Source organism: Chroicocephalus ridibundus, chromosome 9 (genome assembly GCF_963924245.1).
Source record: "Chroicocephalus ridibundus chromosome 9, bChrRid1.1, whole genome shotgun sequence".
Classification (NCBI taxonomy): Eukaryota; Metazoa; Chordata; class Aves; order Charadriiformes; family Laridae; genus Chroicocephalus; species Chroicocephalus ridibundus.
Genome location: NC_086292.1, coordinates 48,765,502 through 48,784,187, shown reverse-complemented (window position 1 = coordinate 48,784,187; position 18,686 = coordinate 48,765,502). Strand labels below are relative to the sequence as shown.

Genomic DNA, 18,686 nt, shown 5'->3' with positions numbered 1-18,686 from the left:
GGTAACAAGCCGGCCCCGAGCCGGGTGCTGGAGAAGCCCCTCCAGAGCTGTGTGGAGGACGTGGGCCCAGCAGCAGCGCTGGGGCTGCAGGTGGTCAGGAACGGATCGGGGCGAGATGGTGTTCCATGCAGGAGAGAAGGATGTGGGTGAAACCGCCACAGCCGGGAGGAGTATCCTCTCCTGGGTGGCAGCACCCATGGGATGATCCCTCGCCAAGGGCAATGGAAACCTGATGCAAACGATGTAAATACTTCCCTGCTGTATATACTGTAAATTCCCCCTGTAAATATTTTGCTCCTGCCTCGGTGCGCCGTGCTTCTTCAACACTGCTTTCCGAATGTCCCCAGTTGATCTCATTTAACACGCCGCTACCCCCTCGCACATCGGGGTGGCCTGTTGGTGCTCCCAGACCCGATGCCTCTCCTCGCCGCCAGCCTGTGCTCCTCTCCCAGGCACCCCAAGCTCCCGCCCTGGCTGTCCCCAGCCCACGGGGCTGCCCCGTGGAGAGACCCAAAGCATCGCTTCATCATCTTCTGACGTCTCTGCTGCACCTCCCCAGGCTTCGGGCAGTGCTAAGGGGTGGATCTGGGTTCAATAATGCAATTGTCATCAACTCCAGCTCCCTCAGTGAGACCGTGCTGGAGGTCACCCGGCCACAGCTCTTTGTCCCAGGTGTGTTTTCGTGGTGGCCTTTGGTCACCAACACACGGGTTTTGTCCACTCATGGGGAGCAGAACTGGCCGGGACAGCAGTCTGCCCGCTGCTGCCCATGCAGTGTGATGGGGTCATCACCATCACTGGAGCCGTCCTGCAGCGCCTGTGCTCCTCAGCGGAGCTGCCTCGTATTTAAAGATGCAAAAATCACCACAGAAAGCTGCTGTCAGACCAAAGACCCATTTTCAGGTCCCACATCCTCCTGTGCCACCATCTCTTTGACTCCTCTGCCGTTTCTGCCTCTCCTTGGACTCCCACTAGGTATTTTTTTCCACCGTTGCCAATGCGGAGAAAAACATTTCAAAGTCCATTCCTCTGCCACGCTCCCTCCAAGGAGCCCCAGTCCCATTTAAAGTTTTCCACAGCTGAACTTTCCCTTTCCTGAACCTCCTTAATCGCTTCTTCATCCAGTTCCATCTTGAATAAATTAACTGCAAGTGAATTTGCCTTGCAGGAGATTAAGTGTCCCATTGATTGAAAAATCCTGTGAAAAGCATAGTTGCTTCTCCATTCCTCCCTAATCCCCACATTCCCGGATCACCAGCTAGACATACCTTCCTTTCCTGATTTCTTTCCATTTAACCAAAATATCTTAAGGCCCAAAATGAGCTTTGCAACCTCTCCGCAACGTACCCAGGGAGCCTGCTGTGCCGGGGAGGGTTATTCCCTTAAAAAGTCAGGAATTTGCTGGATGCAAAAAAAAAAAAAACCTGAGGGGTCTCAGGGGTGTGGGATCATCGTGTGTATGGGGCAAGGGGCTGAGCGGCGTCCGGGAGACGATGCTGGTTAATGCAGCCCTGGCAGGGGAAAGCGCAGGTAAAAACCAACAGAGCTTTAGGGGCAATAGGCAGAATTTAAAAATTATGCAATAGCGAATAATAAATGAAGTTAAAAAGGGGCCAAGTAAATGAAACAGAAGCAGAGCCAGGTCTGTCGGAGGTTTGATGGCGGTGGTACGCTCCTCCGGGAGGGGATGCTGGGGACGGGCACGGAGCCGGCAGGTACATCCAAACGGCCACAGATTTTTAAGTGTTGAACTCTGTGACAAATTTCTCAGGGAAATGCTGGCTCCTCCACCGCCTGGTGCCTTCAAATCAGGGATGGAGGTTTTTCCGGGAGAAGTGCTCCAGCCAAACATCATTTCTTGGGTTTAGTAGCGAGACAACTGGCAGGAATTCATTTCTGTGACACAGGGAATTTCGCCGGATAGTGTTTTGACTATGGGAAAGAAAAAATACCCCAATATCGGTACCGAGCATCTGTGACTCTGTTTCAGACACTGGAGCACGGCAGCGCTCCAGGCTTTATGTTGCCCTGTCGTGCTAGAAGCACCGTGTGCTGTAATGATATCATTTAAAATAGCACAAAAACCATGCAAATGGAGCTTGACACATCGATTTGATGTTTGCTGTGAGACTTGCCCGGGCTGCAGTGACGGAGGCAGCCGTCCCGTCCCCAGCCTGGGCGGCACACCGGGAAGCAGGACCCAGCACGGCTGCGGATGCCGGCTTTGCTGGCAAAGCAGAGATTGGCTTTCCACTCCCCTCGCCGCACAGGCAGAGCGGAGGCTCCTCGGGTATTTCCACCAACAGCTTGGGTTTCCTTTTTTTTTTTTTTTTCTTTTTTTTTTCTTTTTTCCATTTTTTTTTGTTTTTTTCCCAGGATGAAAGTTAAAAATATGTCCTCAGACATGTCGCTCTGAGCAGTCTGCGCTTTTCCCTTTGCTTTGCTTTTGTTTTGCCCATAAGGAGCACATGAAAAGGAAGGCGAGGGCGGGCTTGTTTGGTTCTTATTTTCTTTTAAAGCTTCATTTATTAGCCAAGCCGTGACGCGAGGGCCTGCCGCTTCCCTCTTTGCAGAGGGCTTTGCTTGTTTAGCATCAGGCTGGGGCCGGGGGCAGGGGGGGATTGCACCCCTCCAGGGAGGGCGAGGGGGGGAGATTTGGGGTGCCCCAAGGGTGCGTGGGGAGGGGGAAAGCCGGGACGGAGCAAAGGATGGCTCCCTGCGGCGGCAGGATGCTCCGATTGGATTTGGGTGATTTGGGTTGGCATTATTTTTTTTTTATTTTTTTTTTTAAAGATAAAAAAACCAACAACGTTTAGAGCGCAGGTTTGCAAACCGCAAAGGAAGAGGTTTGTAAGCAACCTGTGAGTCGGGCAGCACCTCCGAGAGCCGGCTTCAGGGAACACTTCCCGCGTCCCTGCAACCGGCACCTTTCAAACAGCTGGAAAAGGCTTTTCCCCCGCTGCCAAGTTTCCATGAGAATTTGACAGCCTCAGCTAATGAATCGTTTAGATTTAACCGAAAAGGGAAAACAATGCCATTGTCTTTGGGGAAACAAAAAATTCTGTTTTCATGAGCTTCACAACTCCTCTGCCTTCGTGGCAGCGTCTGTAAATATTTGGGCTTTCTTTGAGCTTCCAGCCCTGACGTCGGGCTGGGGAGTCGGGGGACGGATGGTTTGCCCTCGTCATCGTCTCGCCTTTGAAAGCGATGCTTCGACCTAAGGACCACTGGTGTCGGGGAATATTTGTTAATGGCTAGCGTGATAGTATTAATATGTGAGTACTAATCAATGGGAAAGTCTCAGCTGGGTTTTTCCTGCTGGGGGGGTAATCAAGGTGTGTGTGGGGGGGGGGATCAAAGTGGAGCTGCTGTGAGAATTTCATGTTAAATTCTGTCTGTGTTAAATTCTTCTATTGGAATTGAAGAATTTAAAAATGAGAACGTCGCCCCCGGAGCTGCCGCAACCTTTATTTCTTTTCATCCGCAAGGTCTTTTTCTCTCCCCCTCCTGCGCCCTTTCACCACATTTCACATCTTCCGCCTTCCCCCCCATCCCCGACCACGAGCAAATGGGCATCGGTAGCGCGGCAGAGGCTGAGGGACACGAGCAAACTTCTTGTACAGGTCAGGGAGAAGGTACGAGATTCCCCTGAGCTCCTGGATGCTATTGAGGCCAGTTCCAGATGGTTATTATTTTCCCCTAATTAATCTCCTTGTTAGCAATGAAGCTGTAAGACAGGAAGTATTTCCATGAGAATCCTTAAACGCCGCTTAGATTTTGGAGGTTTTTAATTTGGTGAGCAATTCCACTTTATAGCGATGGAATAAAAGAATGACTGTTCAGTGTCTTTGTAGAAGCAGCATTTAAAAAAAAAAAAATTAAAAAATTACCATTTCTGGTCTAACAGGGAACATCTGTGCCGGGGACGGTCGCTTTGCCAGCTGCTGGGTAGGGCGGTGGAGAACAAAAGAGGTCCTGTTTATCTGCCGATCCGGACTTAGACGGTTGTATCCACCGATAGGATTTTGAAAGCAGAAAAGCAACGGTGCAGATTTTATTTTGGGCTAACGCATTGGGAGCAGAAGATGCCAACAACCCGTGGTTCGGAGTATTTTTGAACTAGCCTGGAAGGAACGGTCAAATTCCTCAGGTCCTGCTCCCTTCCTCCTTTGGTTTGCTGTTTTGTACTATTCTGGTCAAGTCCACAAGAAAAAGTGAGAAAAATGCTTGCGATGTCCCAGATGCATCCCAACCGGTGGCCCGCACCCTTGGTGGGTGTATGTGGGGTTTTTTTTTATCAGCTGCTCTTATTTTAAAGAGAAGATAGATGCCCAACACCTTCACTCACTGCTGAGCTGGGGATCCAAACGTATGACTCCAGGCTGCTTGTACGTGAACAACCCAGGTTGGAGCAAAAAATCTGGAAATTCACTTTTTCAGCCTTTTAGTGGGGAAAAGCCCTGGTGGATCCCAGTGTGATTCGCGGTTGCTGCTATGCCAGCTCCTCGGTATTCCTTTGGGTATTGCTAGGCGGGACCCCTTCATACGCATCCATGTCCTGAAGACACTCTTAGCACGAAAAGGTTCCTCCCTTAAGCAGCAGTGAGAAGGGACACCTCTGTCCCCCGCTTCCCAGGGCCAGCTGTGGGGACCTCAGATGGATGCTGAGGGTTTCGGTGCCATCCTGGTGCTGGTGCCGGCCACGAGGCGAGGTGGTGGCAAGGGTCCCCTGCTCCTCCCCGCGCTGCCAGATGGTTTTGCAGACCTCGCTCGCTGCCAGGCATTCATTCGCCCCCGTTGCATCTGATGGCCATTACCTCCAAGCAGCAGTGAGTCATCGTCTCTGGCCTATTGCTGCCTGCTGTCATGGGAAGGGGAAGTCAAACCAGTGGTTTTGCTGCTTGCACTGAGTCAGGTCAGAGGAATGATGGCATCCCCACAGCAAGAGAGCCTCTCCTGACCCACGTACCAGGGGCTTGGGCTGGGAATCGTTTTATTCCCCTCCGGCAGTGGCTGTGGGTTTGCTTCCACGCTTCCCATCCAGCCTCCGGGCGCTGACAGACCCCTCTTTCCCACAGGCTGGTGGTGGGAGCTCCCTACGAAACCAACGGCCAGCAGAAGACGGGAGACGTCTACAAGTGCCCAGTGACCAGCGACACCCACAGCAACTGCACCAAACTCAACCTAGGTACCGCACACCCGCGGGGCACTGGGCGGTTTTAACATCGTGCTTTTTATCACTGCTTCAGTCTGTAAAGATGCACCCTGTCGCATTGTCCAGGTCGTCCCCAAAAACATAGGGACTGCGTGTTTTGGGAGGATTTTTAGATAGGGAATTATTTCAGGTGTTCACGTTACTTCTGGTGCGGAACTTTAAGCAACGTTAGGGTAAACCAAGCAAATCAGAATAAATTAAAAGGTTATGTATTTTGATATAGCTTAAACTGGTTTATTAAATGACCAGGATAAACTTATCGGCAGATAATGGTCCCACTAGCAAATACCTGACTGCACATGGCCGTGTCTGTATTCCCTCTCCGGGGGATGCTTGGACGACGTGCCCACCACAGAAGGTTCCCTGGGCTCAGGCAAGCTTTGCTCCCAGCACCCAGCCTGCCCCCACAGCTGTGGTATTTGGGGAATTATCCCCCAGCCCCACCAGCCCCCGGCCCCATCACTGCCACCGCAGGAGGAGAGACCCTGGGGGTGCTCCAGGCCGGCGGACTTCTCAATCCCATCTCCCCAGATGGAGAGATTGGGCTCTTTCTCGGGGTTTCTCGGGCTGGTCCACCACCTACCGTGCCAAGAGCACAGTATTGCGATACCAGGACATGCCCTCCCTGGGCTGGGGTACTGCAAAGCACAGCGGGACAAGTCCCTTTTGCTGCCCAAAGTGGGACGCCCGAGGGGCGTGCGAGGGGCATGTCCCTGTCTCGGCAGGGAACGTGAGAGACGAGGACTTTCTCATGGTCCTGAAGAGCGTTGCTGGGATTTGGGGGCAAGGTCTAGAATTTTTTAACACTGGAGCATCTAGAGCGGCCGTTGTCACTTTATTTTTCATCATTATGTATCTGAACTGTCCTGGGTTTCTACCAGAGCTGATAAGAGAGGAGGAACTTTGGATCATCCACAATATTTGATTGATTGGCTCCATATCTTTCTTTTTAAAAAAAAACATTGCATTCTTTTTTCCTCTTTTTTTTTTTTTTTTTTTTTGTTATTTGCTCTGAGAACCTTGAGATTCTTCAAGGAAATAAATCTCTTGTGTGTTTATATTTGAATTTTGCTAAAAAGCAATCTTTTTTTCCATTGGAAACGAGTTTCAGATGAAAAGATTGATTCCATGATTTTTTTTTTTTTTTTAATTCCCCCCCCCCCCCCAATTAACTTGTCTAGTTAGCACATCCACTGAGGCCGTTTGAGTAAAACCAGGCGCGGAGCTGCCCTGGGGGGATCACAGAATCACAGAATGGAGGGGGTTGGAGGGGGTCTCTGGAGATCATCTTGTCCAGCCCCCTGCCAGAGGAGGTTCAGCTGGAGCAGGCGATGCCAAGCTGACAGCGAGCGTGCAGCAGGGACAGCCGTAGCGTGGAGAAGCAGGAGCTGCCGTGGGACCGGGGCTCTGCCCTCCCCATGCCAAGCGGGCAGTGGATGCAGGAGCTGGCGGGGAGCATCCTGCTCCCCAGCGCTGAGCCGCGATTGCAAGCTGTAGCCTCCCTGGGTACCAGAGCAGGACAGCGGGGTGTCAGCATCTGCAGCCGGCATCCTGGAGGATCTACAACCCGGGCTAAAGCCCCTTTTTCTCTGGCTTTGCTGCGGCGTGCGTGCAGACAGCGGGTCGGAGGAAGCTCAGGGTGCGTGGGTCGGGGGGGGACTGCAGCCGGCAGGTCCGAAGGGGAGAAGCGAGGGGTTGCCGGAGGCTCCTCAGCATCGGGCTGAGCTCCCTCGAGCTCCGGGTGGTGGATCCCGGTTTGCATTTGGGGTCTGAGCCCGCCCTCAGTTTAAACCTCAGCAAGAAACTTCCCAAGGCCACAGGCAAAGAAACCCCACACCCCAGTTTTACCATGAATTGCCCGATGTCCCCCCTTCTCAGTTTGCTTCTTGGGCAGAACAGCAAAAGGGGAGCCCTGGGTCACGGGGAGCTGCGTTGCCCAGAGCCCTGAAGTGGGGAGAGGGTGGCCGGCAGCTGGCACGGCTGGGCAGAGGCAGCTTGGATGCCCTCCTGGAGCTGAGCTGGAGGAGCGACGAGGTTCGGCAGCGTTTGTGTCACAGCTAAACCATATTAACGTTAGCGGAGAGCCAGGGCTGCCCTGGGGGCCGTTCCTGGTTCCTGGGCTGACATGGGAAACGAGAGCAAAAAATGCGCAAAGATAAATCAGCCACCAAACGCCTGCTGGCCTGGCAATAAAAGACGAGATGCTGTACCTGCTCAGAGGGGTTTCTTCCTAAATATTGGCTGCGTAGGAGATGCTGTCTCTGACTCACAGCTTCATTCCCTAGCAGACTTTTCTCTTTGTTGGTTGAGAGAACGAAACCAGTTGTTGGTTGGTAAGAAAAAAAACCCAAAAATCTTGACAACTGTTTCCAAAAAAAACCCAAAAGCACAAAGTCTGCAGTGTAAGCAGGCCGAAATGGCTCTCCTCCAGCGTTCGGCTGGGTTCCCTCTTGCTCCAGAGATGCTGAGGGGGCCATGGGCTGGGTGGCGGGCATCCCCGCCTGGCGGCCGTCCCTAACCGCATCCTCTCCCCCAAGGACGGGTAACGCTCTCCAACGTCTCCGAGAGGAAGGACAACATGCGCCTCGGCCTCAGCCTGGCTACCAACCCCAAGGACAACAGCTTTCTGGTGAGGAACGGGGGTTTCGGCCGGGGAGGTCGCTGCAGGGTGCGTGTACACAGCGTGTAAAGGCATGCAAATGCCTTTATATATATATATTTATATATACATGCTGTCTGCACCGTGGGGCTCAGAACCCTTACCTTCCATGGGGAAAAAGATGCCAAAGGAGAGGACAGCCTTGCAAAGCAGCAATTAAAAAGTGGCAATTTTAAACTCGTCCCTAATGCTTGATTTTCCACCCCCCCTCCCCAGGCCTGCAGCCCTCTCTGGTCCCACGAGTGCGGGAGCTCCTACTACACCACGGGCATGTGCTCCCGGGTCAACTCCAACTTCAGGTTCTCCAAGACGGTGGCTCCGGCTCTGCAGAGTACGAGAAACAATCTGCCCTGCAGCTCTAACCCCACCTTTGAAGTCAGAGGGAATTTCTGTTCTCTAATCGCTTCAGTCCCATTGAGAAAACAAAGCGATGTCAGTGTTTAAGCGGAGGCAAGAGAGCAGAGGAAATGGTTGCAGGGAAGTGATTCAAAGGGGGTTACGTACACAGACATCTGGTAAACATTTTCCTTTTGACTGACACCCAGGGAGCACAAAAAATACCTTATTCTTCCAAAACCAGAAATAAAAGTATCCAGAATATTTTATCAGCACAGCTAGGAAGGCAAAATAGGGAAAGAATTCAGACCTCGTCCGCACGAAACAAAGAGCTCATTGACTGAAAGCTTAATATTTTTGGCCCAAATTTGTAAATTTGGATACGTGATTTTATTTTGAGGGATTCAATCAGCTTCCTGGCTTTCCTGCAGGTGGTAAGAAACTGCAGCAGCTTCTCCTGCCCCATCCGGGCTCACAGAAGCTCCTTGCCCCAGCCGGGCACGGGGTGCGATGCCCCAGCTCCATCACCCCTTTGGTGTTGATTAATTCTCACCGCATAGAGCAGGGCACGGGAAAACGGGACTTTTGGGGGGGCAGAGGCAGTAAAGGCAGAGCCCACCACTGAATTCCCAGCGTCGCTTCCCTCTTGATGGCCAGGAGATGCCTTTAGCCCTCGCTGCAAAGGGTCATTGGTTTTTTGAGAGAGATGCGGGAGGTCGGCTCATCTCCCTGGGTCCCGGGGTGAGCGGGGGATCGAGGTGGTGGCACACTAACCCATAAATGACTATAACAGGTGGAAACCTTTAAATATAATGAACCTTTAATATGTGTCACTGGAAAATTCAGCATCTTCCGGTTTTCTGCAACTTTTCTAAATTATGTTATAAAATATGAACAAGCTAGGGGGATGATGCTGAGCAATTTTCAGTGCGGAAAACCAGTCGACTGCCTAAATCCTTCGTGGCTCGTACCGCGGAGCCGAGTCCTGGGGTCCTCGCTGGGGTTCTTGGCTGCCTCGTCGCTGAGGATTTAACGGGAAGGGGAGGAAATGCCCGACTGGCGTAGTACGGCGAGTACAGGCAGGGCTGGGGAGTGACTCAGGGGTAAGGCATCGCTCTGCGGGAGGAACGGAGGCCGGATCCTGCCTGCAGCGGGCTGCTCTTTGAAGTATGCAACTATATTAGACCGGATAAAGGTCCAAATCTGAATCAGAAAAGGTCTCGCTGAGTGTTATTCTTAGAAAGTTATCCGGTCTTCTCACGGCAGAGAGGATGCTTGTGGCTTCTCTCTACCTTGTTGAAGACCAAAGGTCTTTCTAAATGATTGAAATTAGATTTTTTTTCAAAGAAATCATAAGAGCAAGTACCTGACTGTGAGGAATGAAGCCATAAATCTCCCCTTTACAAGCGTTGCCAAGATCTTTCAATAACATACTGCGTATTTTTCACAGGATGCCAGACGTACATGGACATAATCATAGTTCTGGATGGATCAAACAGCATATATCCTTGGGTTGAAGTTCAGCAATTCCTGATAAACATCTTGAAAAAATTTTATATTGGCCCCGGCCAGATACAAGTAAGCCCCTGCATCCCCCCGTGTCGGGCAGAGTCTCCTGGCCACACTCACGAGGGCGTTTTCAACGTCCCTTTTCTGCCAATAGGCTGTAATTTGGCACCACGCTTTTTCATAATAAACTTCCAATGTATGGATTTTTAAAGCTGAGCCCATGGAAACAACGCTCACATTAATGTCCCTAAATGAGCGATGGAGAGAGCGGCATCCCACACCCTGACCGGGCATGGGGAGGATGAAACCATGTGGAAATGTGGAAGTATTGCCCTCGTCCGAAGCAGCTTGTTGCAGCTGTGAAGAGCTTTCCATCCTCTCCCTATTAGCGATCGTGGGCTGATTTGGGCACGGATTTGGGCAGGGATATCCTCAACAATTTGCACAAATATCTCCCACTGGGTCCCATCCAGAGATGCTGTGGATACAGCACATCAGCATCACCCCAAAACCTTTATAGGAGGGCAGGGGCAGCCACGCAGGGGTGAAAATAGAATCAAAATTGAGCGTTTGGGAGCAACTGGGAAAACTGGAGCAAATTGGGACAGAGTGATTGATTTTTAATGATGCTATTTCATGCGATCGGCGAAACGTGCTAGTTGTGTCGCAGGCACTCACCATGCAGCGGGTTGTTGGTGTCCTTGGTGATATTTCTTTAATCCCTAGGTCGGAGTTGTTCAGTATGGAGAAGACGTCGTCCATGAGTTTCATTTAAATGACTACAGGTCTGTAAAAGACGTGGTAGCGGCTGCCAGTCACATAGAGCAAAGAGGAGGTACAGAAACCAGGACTGCCTACGGGATAGAGTTTGCTCGGTAAAAATCCCTCACCTTCCTGTTCCTCCCGATAACAAGTTTAAAATCACTGGGGTTTTTTTTTCCCTTCCCTCTCTCCCCCTTCACTTTTCCTCGCTGCTTAGAAAGCAGGGGATACCACCAGGCTAAAAATGCTTTTGCAAAACCGCTTGGTCTTTAACTGATGCTTTACAAACGATGCTTTGCAAAACCGCTTAGTCCTTGGCCGCAGCCGGACCAGAAGGAGGGCGCAGAGACAGGCTCGGAAAATGAATCTTCTTTCTGGAAGAGCTCTCAGGCCCCAAAAGCCGCCCCAAAAGCCACCCCAAATGCCACCTACCCCAGGCTGCCACAGCCCAGGGAGCTCAGAAAGCCCCGACCCACACCGCCAGCTCCTCCCTTATCTGGGACAAATCCCTGCTCCCGTGCATTTTTACAGCAGCCCGACCTGCTGCGGATTTAGGGCATTTTGCTGAATTCAAGGCTCCTCTCCTGCAAGAAGCCAGCTCCCTTGGTGGAAAAATCCCCTTTTAAAGTCCTAAAATGTTTCCCCAGGGTTCTGCATCCCGTTGCACCTCCACAGGGGCTGGCAGCCCACCCGACGCCGCTCGGTGCCGTACGGTGCGGGCAATGGGGTGTGCGGCATTGGGAGACGGGGGTTTCGGTGGGTGTGTGGCGGTGGGAGCCGGGGGGGTTTGGGAGGACACACGGCGGTGGGAGCCGGGCCGGGACCCCCCTGGCGAGGCTGAGCAGCCCAGGGCATCTCTTCACTTGCAGCTCGGAAGCGTTTCAGAAAGGTGGCCGGAAAGGGGCAAAGAGAGTAATGATTGTAATCACAGATGGAGAGTCGCACGACAGCCCAGACCTGGAGAAGGTGATTGAGGACAGCGAGAAGGACAATGTCACCAGATACGCGGTGGCGGTAAGTGGTGGAGGGGGGACCTTTCGGCGCTGAACGGCTGCAGAAGCCGTGCAGAGCTCGGCGGTGCCCCATGCACCCCAGTGCGCCAGGGCCGGCGGTGCAGCCCACCTCCGCCGCTCCCAGCGCGGTCGCAGGGCTCCTTGCTGCTGGTCCTGCTTTTGCAGGAGGTGGTGGGATGCTCGGCTCTGTAGCAGGAGCTGTGGCCGGGGACAGGCAGGACCCTGCATTGCACCGGGCACCCCAATTCCATGAGGGGAGCACAGGTGGAGCCGCCTGGAGGAATTACAGCAAATCCTGGTTTGCTCCGACAATGGGAGATGCCAAGGCTGTCAGGCTCCTTCCATATGGACACCCCTCAGGTGCTTTGGGATGGCTCTACCCATCGCATGAAAACCCCTGAGTCTTGCATTTCTCTTTCAAACGTAGGTCTTGGGTTATTATAACAGAAGAGGAATCAATCCCGAAGCCTTTTTGAACGAGATAAAATTTATAGCGAGCGACCCAGATGACAAGCATTTCTTTAATGTCACAGATGAAGCAGCACTCAAAGACATAGTGGACGCGCTGGGGGAGAGGATATTTAGCTTGGAAGGTGAGTGCTGCTGCTCCCTGACACATTCCGGCCGGTCGCGCTGCAGCAGGTTACTTCAGATGTGCTGTCGGTCCTCGGTTTGCTGAATTTGTGCCATGGTTTCCCTGATATCTGTTTGATAGAATCATAGAATCATAGAACTGCCTGGGTTGGAAGGGACCTTTCAGATCATCGAGTCCAACCATCAACCCAACACTGACAAAACCATCACTAGACCCTGTCGCTAAGCACTCTGTCTACCCATCTTTTAAATCCCTCCAGGGATGACGATTCTGCCGCTTCCCTGGGCAGCCTGTTAGGGCACGGCCTCCCTCTGCAGCAGCACCCACTCCCGCTGCGTTTTATCCAGTTCACACTGAATCAGACATTTTTCTGTTAAGGTGTCTGCTGCAGAGGTGACTCTGGCTTTGATCTGCAACCACCAAGAGGGATGAAGGCACCTGTCCTCTTCCAACTGCCCCCAGAGCTGCTTCCCTATACTGCTGCTGTGAAAGCCGGGCAGCTCATTGCTTCCAGACGATGTTTTCATGGTCTGGCCATGTTTTTCTCTTCCCTGTTAAGAATTAGTAGCCTAATTTACCATCTGAACCTCCCCATCTCCGTTCCTTTAGCAGATTAAAAGCTTATTCAATGCAATGTACCGTTGCTCCTGCAAGATGCTCATGCATAATAACCAACCCACCAGCCCCCACTTTGAGCACTTAGACTTTCGGAGCTCTCTGGGCACCTTGACTAGTAAAATAGGTGATATTGAGCCTCGTTCTCCCACCCTTCAGAATTAGGTGGCTGCATCCAACCCCCCAGTAGTCCCCGTCCCGGGCTAGCTCCTGGAGCGTGTTTAGGAAAGTCTAGCCTGATTGCTCAGGTTGCGCTGCCCACCTCTCAGGGCTCTGCTTTCCAAGGGACAGGCTGTCCCTTTTTCCCTGGTTTAGTATCCTCAGCACATCACCGTGTTTGGGATGACATACAGACATCCCAAATGCATGAAAATGCAGCAGCAGCAGCTTCGGCTGAGGGCAACGGGGGGACATTCTACTAACAGGGGCGACCAAAGAGATTTTGTCTGGCCCCACTTAGAGAAAGCCCTTTTGGAGGGAGAAAGTGACTTTTTTTCTTCATTTTGTTTTTCTTCTTCTCGCGTATAAGTAAGAGAACTAATGAGGAGAGATGCAAACATTTTAAAACAGGCGCCTTTCTGGTGACCTCGTGGAAGCGTGAATTTCCACTGCCCAGAATCAGTACAACCACTTGCAGAAAACAGCCGCTGGAGGAGCGTCTAGCGCAGCCCCCTGCCCCGAGGCAGCGTCAGCCCTCACAAAACCTGGCTGGAGAAGCGTGTGGTCCTTGCTCCCGAGATCCTGCCCACGCTGGCCGTGGCGTTGCCGGTTCTTCTCTCCCACCCACACTAGTCCTCCCTGCCAGGCTTTGATCCAGAACCTAAAGTCACACTTTGAATATCTTCTTATATCATAGAATCATAGAAAGAACGGTTGGGGTTGGAAGGGACCTTTAAGATCATCTAGTTCCACCCCCTGCCCTGGGCAGGGACACCTCCCACCAGCCCAGGCTGCTCAAAGCTTCACCCAGCCTGGCCTTGATGTCTCTATTTGGAGTGGTTTGCATCCCTCAAAACATCAGGAGCACAGACGGCTTCTCCTCAAAAGGTGACCCCCTCATTCTCGCAGCGGTTATTCGCAGAGCTGTGATGGCCCTGTCATTTACAGCAAACCTTTGAAATTTGGCACAGGGCGGGTCATCTGCGTGTCAGTGTCTGGTGTCAGTGTCTTTCTCACCCATCAAATTCCATTCAAACCCAGCTGGGCTATAAGCGGGCAAAAAACCCCACACACCGATGGCCAGGGACTCCCTGGAATGTTAGGCATTGCGGGGTTATGGGAATAATGCGAGGTTTGGGTTTTATTGGCTGAAATTAAATATCAAGAAATATTTTTGTTCAAAGTGACGGCGCTTCTGTCCGCCTTGTGACAAGTTTGTCAGTCTCCAAAACTAAATTTGTCTAAATTTCACAGGAAAAGCACATCCCGGGACGAACAATTGAGACAGAAGATGGAGGGCTTTCACTGGAAATTAAACATCTTGGGGTTTGGGGAAATTTTGGTCAAACCAGCTCAAAAACTCCCCACCAGTTTGCCAGTTATGCCGGTCCGGCCAGCCCGATGCTTCTCAGTGGAAGAAAGCTTCCCTGGGGTGAGAAGCTTCACCCAGTTGCACTTATGAAGCAAAATCCTCTAAACCCACATTTTTGTGGGTCTGGAAGGAGAGAACTGCACCGGGGCAGAGCTCCCAGTACCTATTAACAGCACAAGTTTGTGTAATTGTGGTGATTTAGGGAGAAAAGCACATTTATGGCAACCGAGGCCCTTTGTGCCCCAGGTGGGGTGGAGGTGGGCGCTCATCCCACCCCGACCCACCGAGGCTCAGCCCCTCCAGGAAAGCAAAGCTCTTCATCAAATACAAATTCTTTTTTTTTTTTTTTTAAGGAACCAACAAGAATGAAATCTCCTTTGGACTGGAAATGTCCCAGACTGGATTTTCATCACACGTTGTGGAAGTAAGAGAGTAAACGTGGGGCTTTTTTTTTTTGGCTCCTGCCTGTGCAAGCGGGGGCCCTGTGCTTTTTGTCATCGCTGGCAGCTGCAGGTGGGGAGACGGGTGCTTTGGGCAAGTTATTAATCACGAAGCTAAATTGCTAACGTGAAGAACGGGAAGAAAACGCTGTTGCTGCTGGTTTATCCCGTGGGGAAGGGAGCTGCTGGGAGACCAGTGCCTGCCTTAGGACCAGCCTGCGGCAGGGTCCCCCCACGGGGGAAGGCGCGTGTCGGTGGTGGGATGCAGGGGATGGTCCTTCCCACCCCCGGGCTCTGCGGGCTGGCGGGTCCGAGCAAAAAGCCAGGAGGAATTTCTGCTTGGGCTTTTTCCGGGGAGGAAGAGCACGCTGAAAAGATAAGAAGAGGGTGTGAAATGTCATTGCAGCATGTTTAAATATCTCCATCTTTCCAGGTGTGCTTTGGAGAATGGTTTGCTTGGGGTTTTTTTATTATTATTATTATTATTATTTGTATTGATTTTTTTTTCTTTTCCATTGGTGAGATTTCTCCCCTTTTCTGTAAAACATGCAGTTCTGGGAGGGACTGTTTTCTGGTTTTCTTTTCTTTTCTTTTCTTTTCTGCACTCTGCAGCCTCCAATAAGTATACAGTCAAGGATTTGGGCTCTGAGGGACCCCCCTACGTGTTCTCCCGTCAGGTCCCCTCATCCATCTCAGCGTGAATAGGCTTTGCCCGTATGGGCAGCGTGGGGGAGAATTGCCTCCACTTGGCAAGAAATACCCTCAAACTACTCCTGCTCTCCCACAGGACGGGATCTTGCTGGGGGCAGTGGGTGCCTACGACTGGAATGGAGCCGTCCTGAAGGAAACCAGCAGCGGGAAGGTCATCCCCCTGCGGGAATCTTATCTCCAGGAGTTCCCGGAGGAGCTGAAAAATCACGGAGCGTATCTAGGTAAGAAAGCTGAATGAGGCTCTCCTGCCAGGGCCGAATTCATGATTTTACACTTAACGATAGGAAGCACAACGTATTTCTCCAATGACTAATAGCAGCCAGCGCTCCCAGCGTAGGTGGTGCCATGCCGGGCTGTTTGCGAGCTCCAGTTGGCGTGAGACCTGTCTTGCCCCTCGCTCAGGGATGCAGCGTGTGTGAGCATCCTCGCCTGGGAAGACTCCAGCGTCCACCACGGCGTGCAGCACAAAAGCCATTTAAATGCCAAAGTATCTCAGACACCGGCCAGCCCGGGTCACCTACAGCGCTTACCGGAATGGTTTAAAAAAGCACTGATGAAATCTCATGCCTAAGGGAGGAAATAACCTGCTGGGTTAATCCGTTCCATGTGCGGCTGTTGAAGGCCTGGAGTAAAAACATCAGCCTGGTTTGCAAAATGAAGCCTCTCTTCAGAGGGGTGCGTGCCAGGCCGGGCTGCCCCGTGGCAGGGAGCGGGGCGGGATGCTGTGGGGCTGCTCGCCGGCGTGTCGGGGCTCTTCCCTCCGCTGGGGACACAAACAGGCCCTGGGACATGCGGCTCATCTCTTGGGGTGACAGCAGAGTGTCCCCGGGGCTCAGCTGCAGGCACCTGGAGCGGGGACGGCTGCGGCTGTGCAAGGGGTACCCGTGACCGCATGTGGGAGCTCAGCTGGGATCTTTCTTTCCTGTTTTCTGGAGTAAGAAATCCAGAAATCTTAAGGAAATGCCAGTCCCTCCTGCTGCAGAGCAGCCCAGCTCACCCAGCGCCAGGACCTGGGGCTTTCCAAGCTGATAGAGTCATAGAATTGCCCAGGTTGGAAGGGACCTTTCAGATCATCTAGTCCAACCATCAACCTTGGCTTAGGAACATCCCCCCAGGAAGGGAATATTTAGGTAGACAGAGACCCCAGGTAAGGCCAGTACCCAGGGAAAGGGGTCCATAAACCCTGATAATCCCTGGAGACACTCAAAAATTCAATAGGATGTGACCCCAAGTGATCTTCTCCAGCTTCATGGTTGGCCATGCTTTGAGTGCCACGCACATGGGGAAGTGGTGCCCTCTACAACTCCCTGAAAGGAGGGTGTAGAGAGGTGGGTGTTGGCCTCTTCTCCCAGGGGAATAATGACAGGACCAGAGGAAATGGTCTGAAGTTGCGGCAGGGGAGGTTTAGATTAGATATTAGGAAGAATTACTTTACTGACAGAGTGGCCAGGCACTGGACCAGCCTGCCCAGGGAGGGGGCTGAGGCACCATCCCTAGAGGTGTTTAAGAAACGTCTAGATGTGGCACTTCAGGGCATGCTCTAGTGGCAGAGATTGTAGGGTTTTTTTGTGTATGTGTATGGTTGGACTCGATGATCTCAAAGGTCCCTTTCAACCATGAGGATTCTATGATTCTATGGTAAGTGCCACAGCCCAGCGTGCGATGTGTGGGGTCAGTGATCCCGGCACAGAAAATAACCCTCCTGGGTGGGAAAGGGGGATTGCTCGGGGTCATTCGCTCGCACAGGGTTATTTCCATAAGGACTTGTGAGCATCGGTCTCGTGGCTTTTATTGGACTGTGAATGTTAATGTCAAGCATCAGCAAAGTCTTTCACGCCTGGTTTCAGATGTGGAGCTGCCAGGGTCTCGAAGACTCCGTGCAGCGGGTGCCGCAGGCTCCCAGCGTGCACACACCTCGCTAGCATTTCTTTAACTTGATGCAAGCCATGAAATAAAACACTTAATCAGGTCGGGAATTGGACTTGACTTCGATGAGAGAAGGATTTTGCACGGGGTTCGCCGGCTGCGTTCGGCGGTGCCAAAACTCTTGGTGCGGCTGCGCTGCCCGGGGTGTAGGTAGGACCTGAGCAGGCGGCTCAAAGCCCAGGGTCAGGGCGCTGGGTTTTGTTTGAATGACTTTATCTTTGAAGTAATCTGGGTTTCCAGCTTCCCGATCTGGGAGGCAGCCAGAGTTATGTCAGCAGCTGGGGGCTAATGGGAAGCAGATCACCGGGCAGCGGCTGGGAGCAGGCAGGCAGATCCTCACCCCCCGCCCGCCCCCCTTCCAGGTTACACCGTCTCCTCCGTCATGTCCACCGACCACGAGCGGATTTACGTCGCGGGAGCGCCCAGGTTCAACCACACCGGGAAAGTCATCATTTTCAGCATGCACAACAACCGAAACCTCACCATCCACCAGGCGCTGAAGGGCGAGCAGGTAACGTCGGGGCGCACGCTGCCAAGGATGCTGCGCAGGCTTTTCCACCTGGCACGCAGGCTCCTCCATAAATCCTGCCCCCGCTTCATTTTGCAAATAGTTCTGTTTAAATGGCTCAGCAGTGTAATGCGTCCATGGGCAGCTGGGGACGTCCTGGCTGTCTCTGTACCCACAGCTCCAAACCACGTGGCTGTAGCAGGGATGGGGCTCAGAACGTCCCTGCGGTCCCCACCGGGGGGGTGGCAGTGCCCCTAACCACCAGGAGCACTGCTCCCATCCCCTCCTCTGTCTCCTCCAGATCGGCTCCTACTACGGCAGCGAGATCAATTCCCTCGACGTCAACGGCGACGGCGTCACCGATGTTTTGCTGGTGGGAGCCCCCATGTACTTCAGCGAGGGCAGGGAGAGGGGGAAGGTCTATGTCTACACCCTGCGGGAGGTACGTGGCAGCACCGCAGGGCGAGATGGGGACATTGCAGGGGACAAGGCATTAACACGGGAACTGTGTCCCCTCGTGTCACCTCCCCGGGGTGGCTCTGGGCAGCGCGCACCCGCCAGCTCCCACCAAACCTCGCAGGGCACGGCGGCACGGTGCGAAGGCAGCGGAGCTTGGCAGCGCCTCGCTGTTGCGGCTGCCGCGAGGCTCGGGGAGGATTTGTCTTGTTTTCCTTGTTTATAAACAATCTCGGGGGGTTTGTTCGCTGCCAGCGAAGGGCGTCCAGCCTCTGCTGGAACGGAGCCACCTCGTCTCGAGGCTTCGCTGCTCCCGGCCGGGTGAGTTCCCCGGCCCTGAGGAGGCGATGTACGGGGTGCGTGGTGGGGTCTTTGCGACGTGGGCGTCTCTCTGGACAAACAGTCTCCAT

The 18,686-nt window shown here is 52.8% G+C and overlaps 2 protein-coding genes across 2 annotated transcripts in view; both read left to right on the top strand.

Moving 5' to 3' along the window:
• The window catches only part of CLN6 (CLN6 transmembrane ER protein), a 157,897-nt gene that overhangs the window by 98,889 nt on the left and 40,322 nt on the right, over nt 1–18,686 (top strand). The window lies entirely within an intron of this gene.
• ITGA11 (integrin subunit alpha 11) overlaps nt 1–18,686 on the top strand; it is a 51,881-nt gene that overhangs the window by 16,728 nt on the left and 16,467 nt on the right. The window contains exons 3-13 of the mRNA XM_063346076.1: nt 5,079–5,188; nt 7,753–7,844; nt 8,091–8,205; nt 9,661–9,788; nt 10,446–10,594; nt 11,351–11,495; nt 11,922–12,087; nt 14,589–14,659; nt 15,463–15,607; nt 17,675–17,823; nt 18,122–18,262. Of these exons, the coding sequence (XP_063202146.1) occupies nt 5,079–5,188; nt 7,753–7,844; nt 8,091–8,205; nt 9,661–9,788; nt 10,446–10,594; nt 11,351–11,495; nt 11,922–12,087; nt 14,589–14,659; nt 15,463–15,607; nt 17,675–17,823; nt 18,122–18,262 (1,411 nt within the window). The remainder of the gene's footprint in view (nt 1–5,078; nt 5,189–7,752; nt 7,845–8,090; nt 8,206–9,660; nt 9,789–10,445; nt 10,595–11,350; nt 11,496–11,921; nt 12,088–14,588; nt 14,660–15,462; nt 15,608–17,674; nt 17,824–18,121; nt 18,263–18,686) is intronic.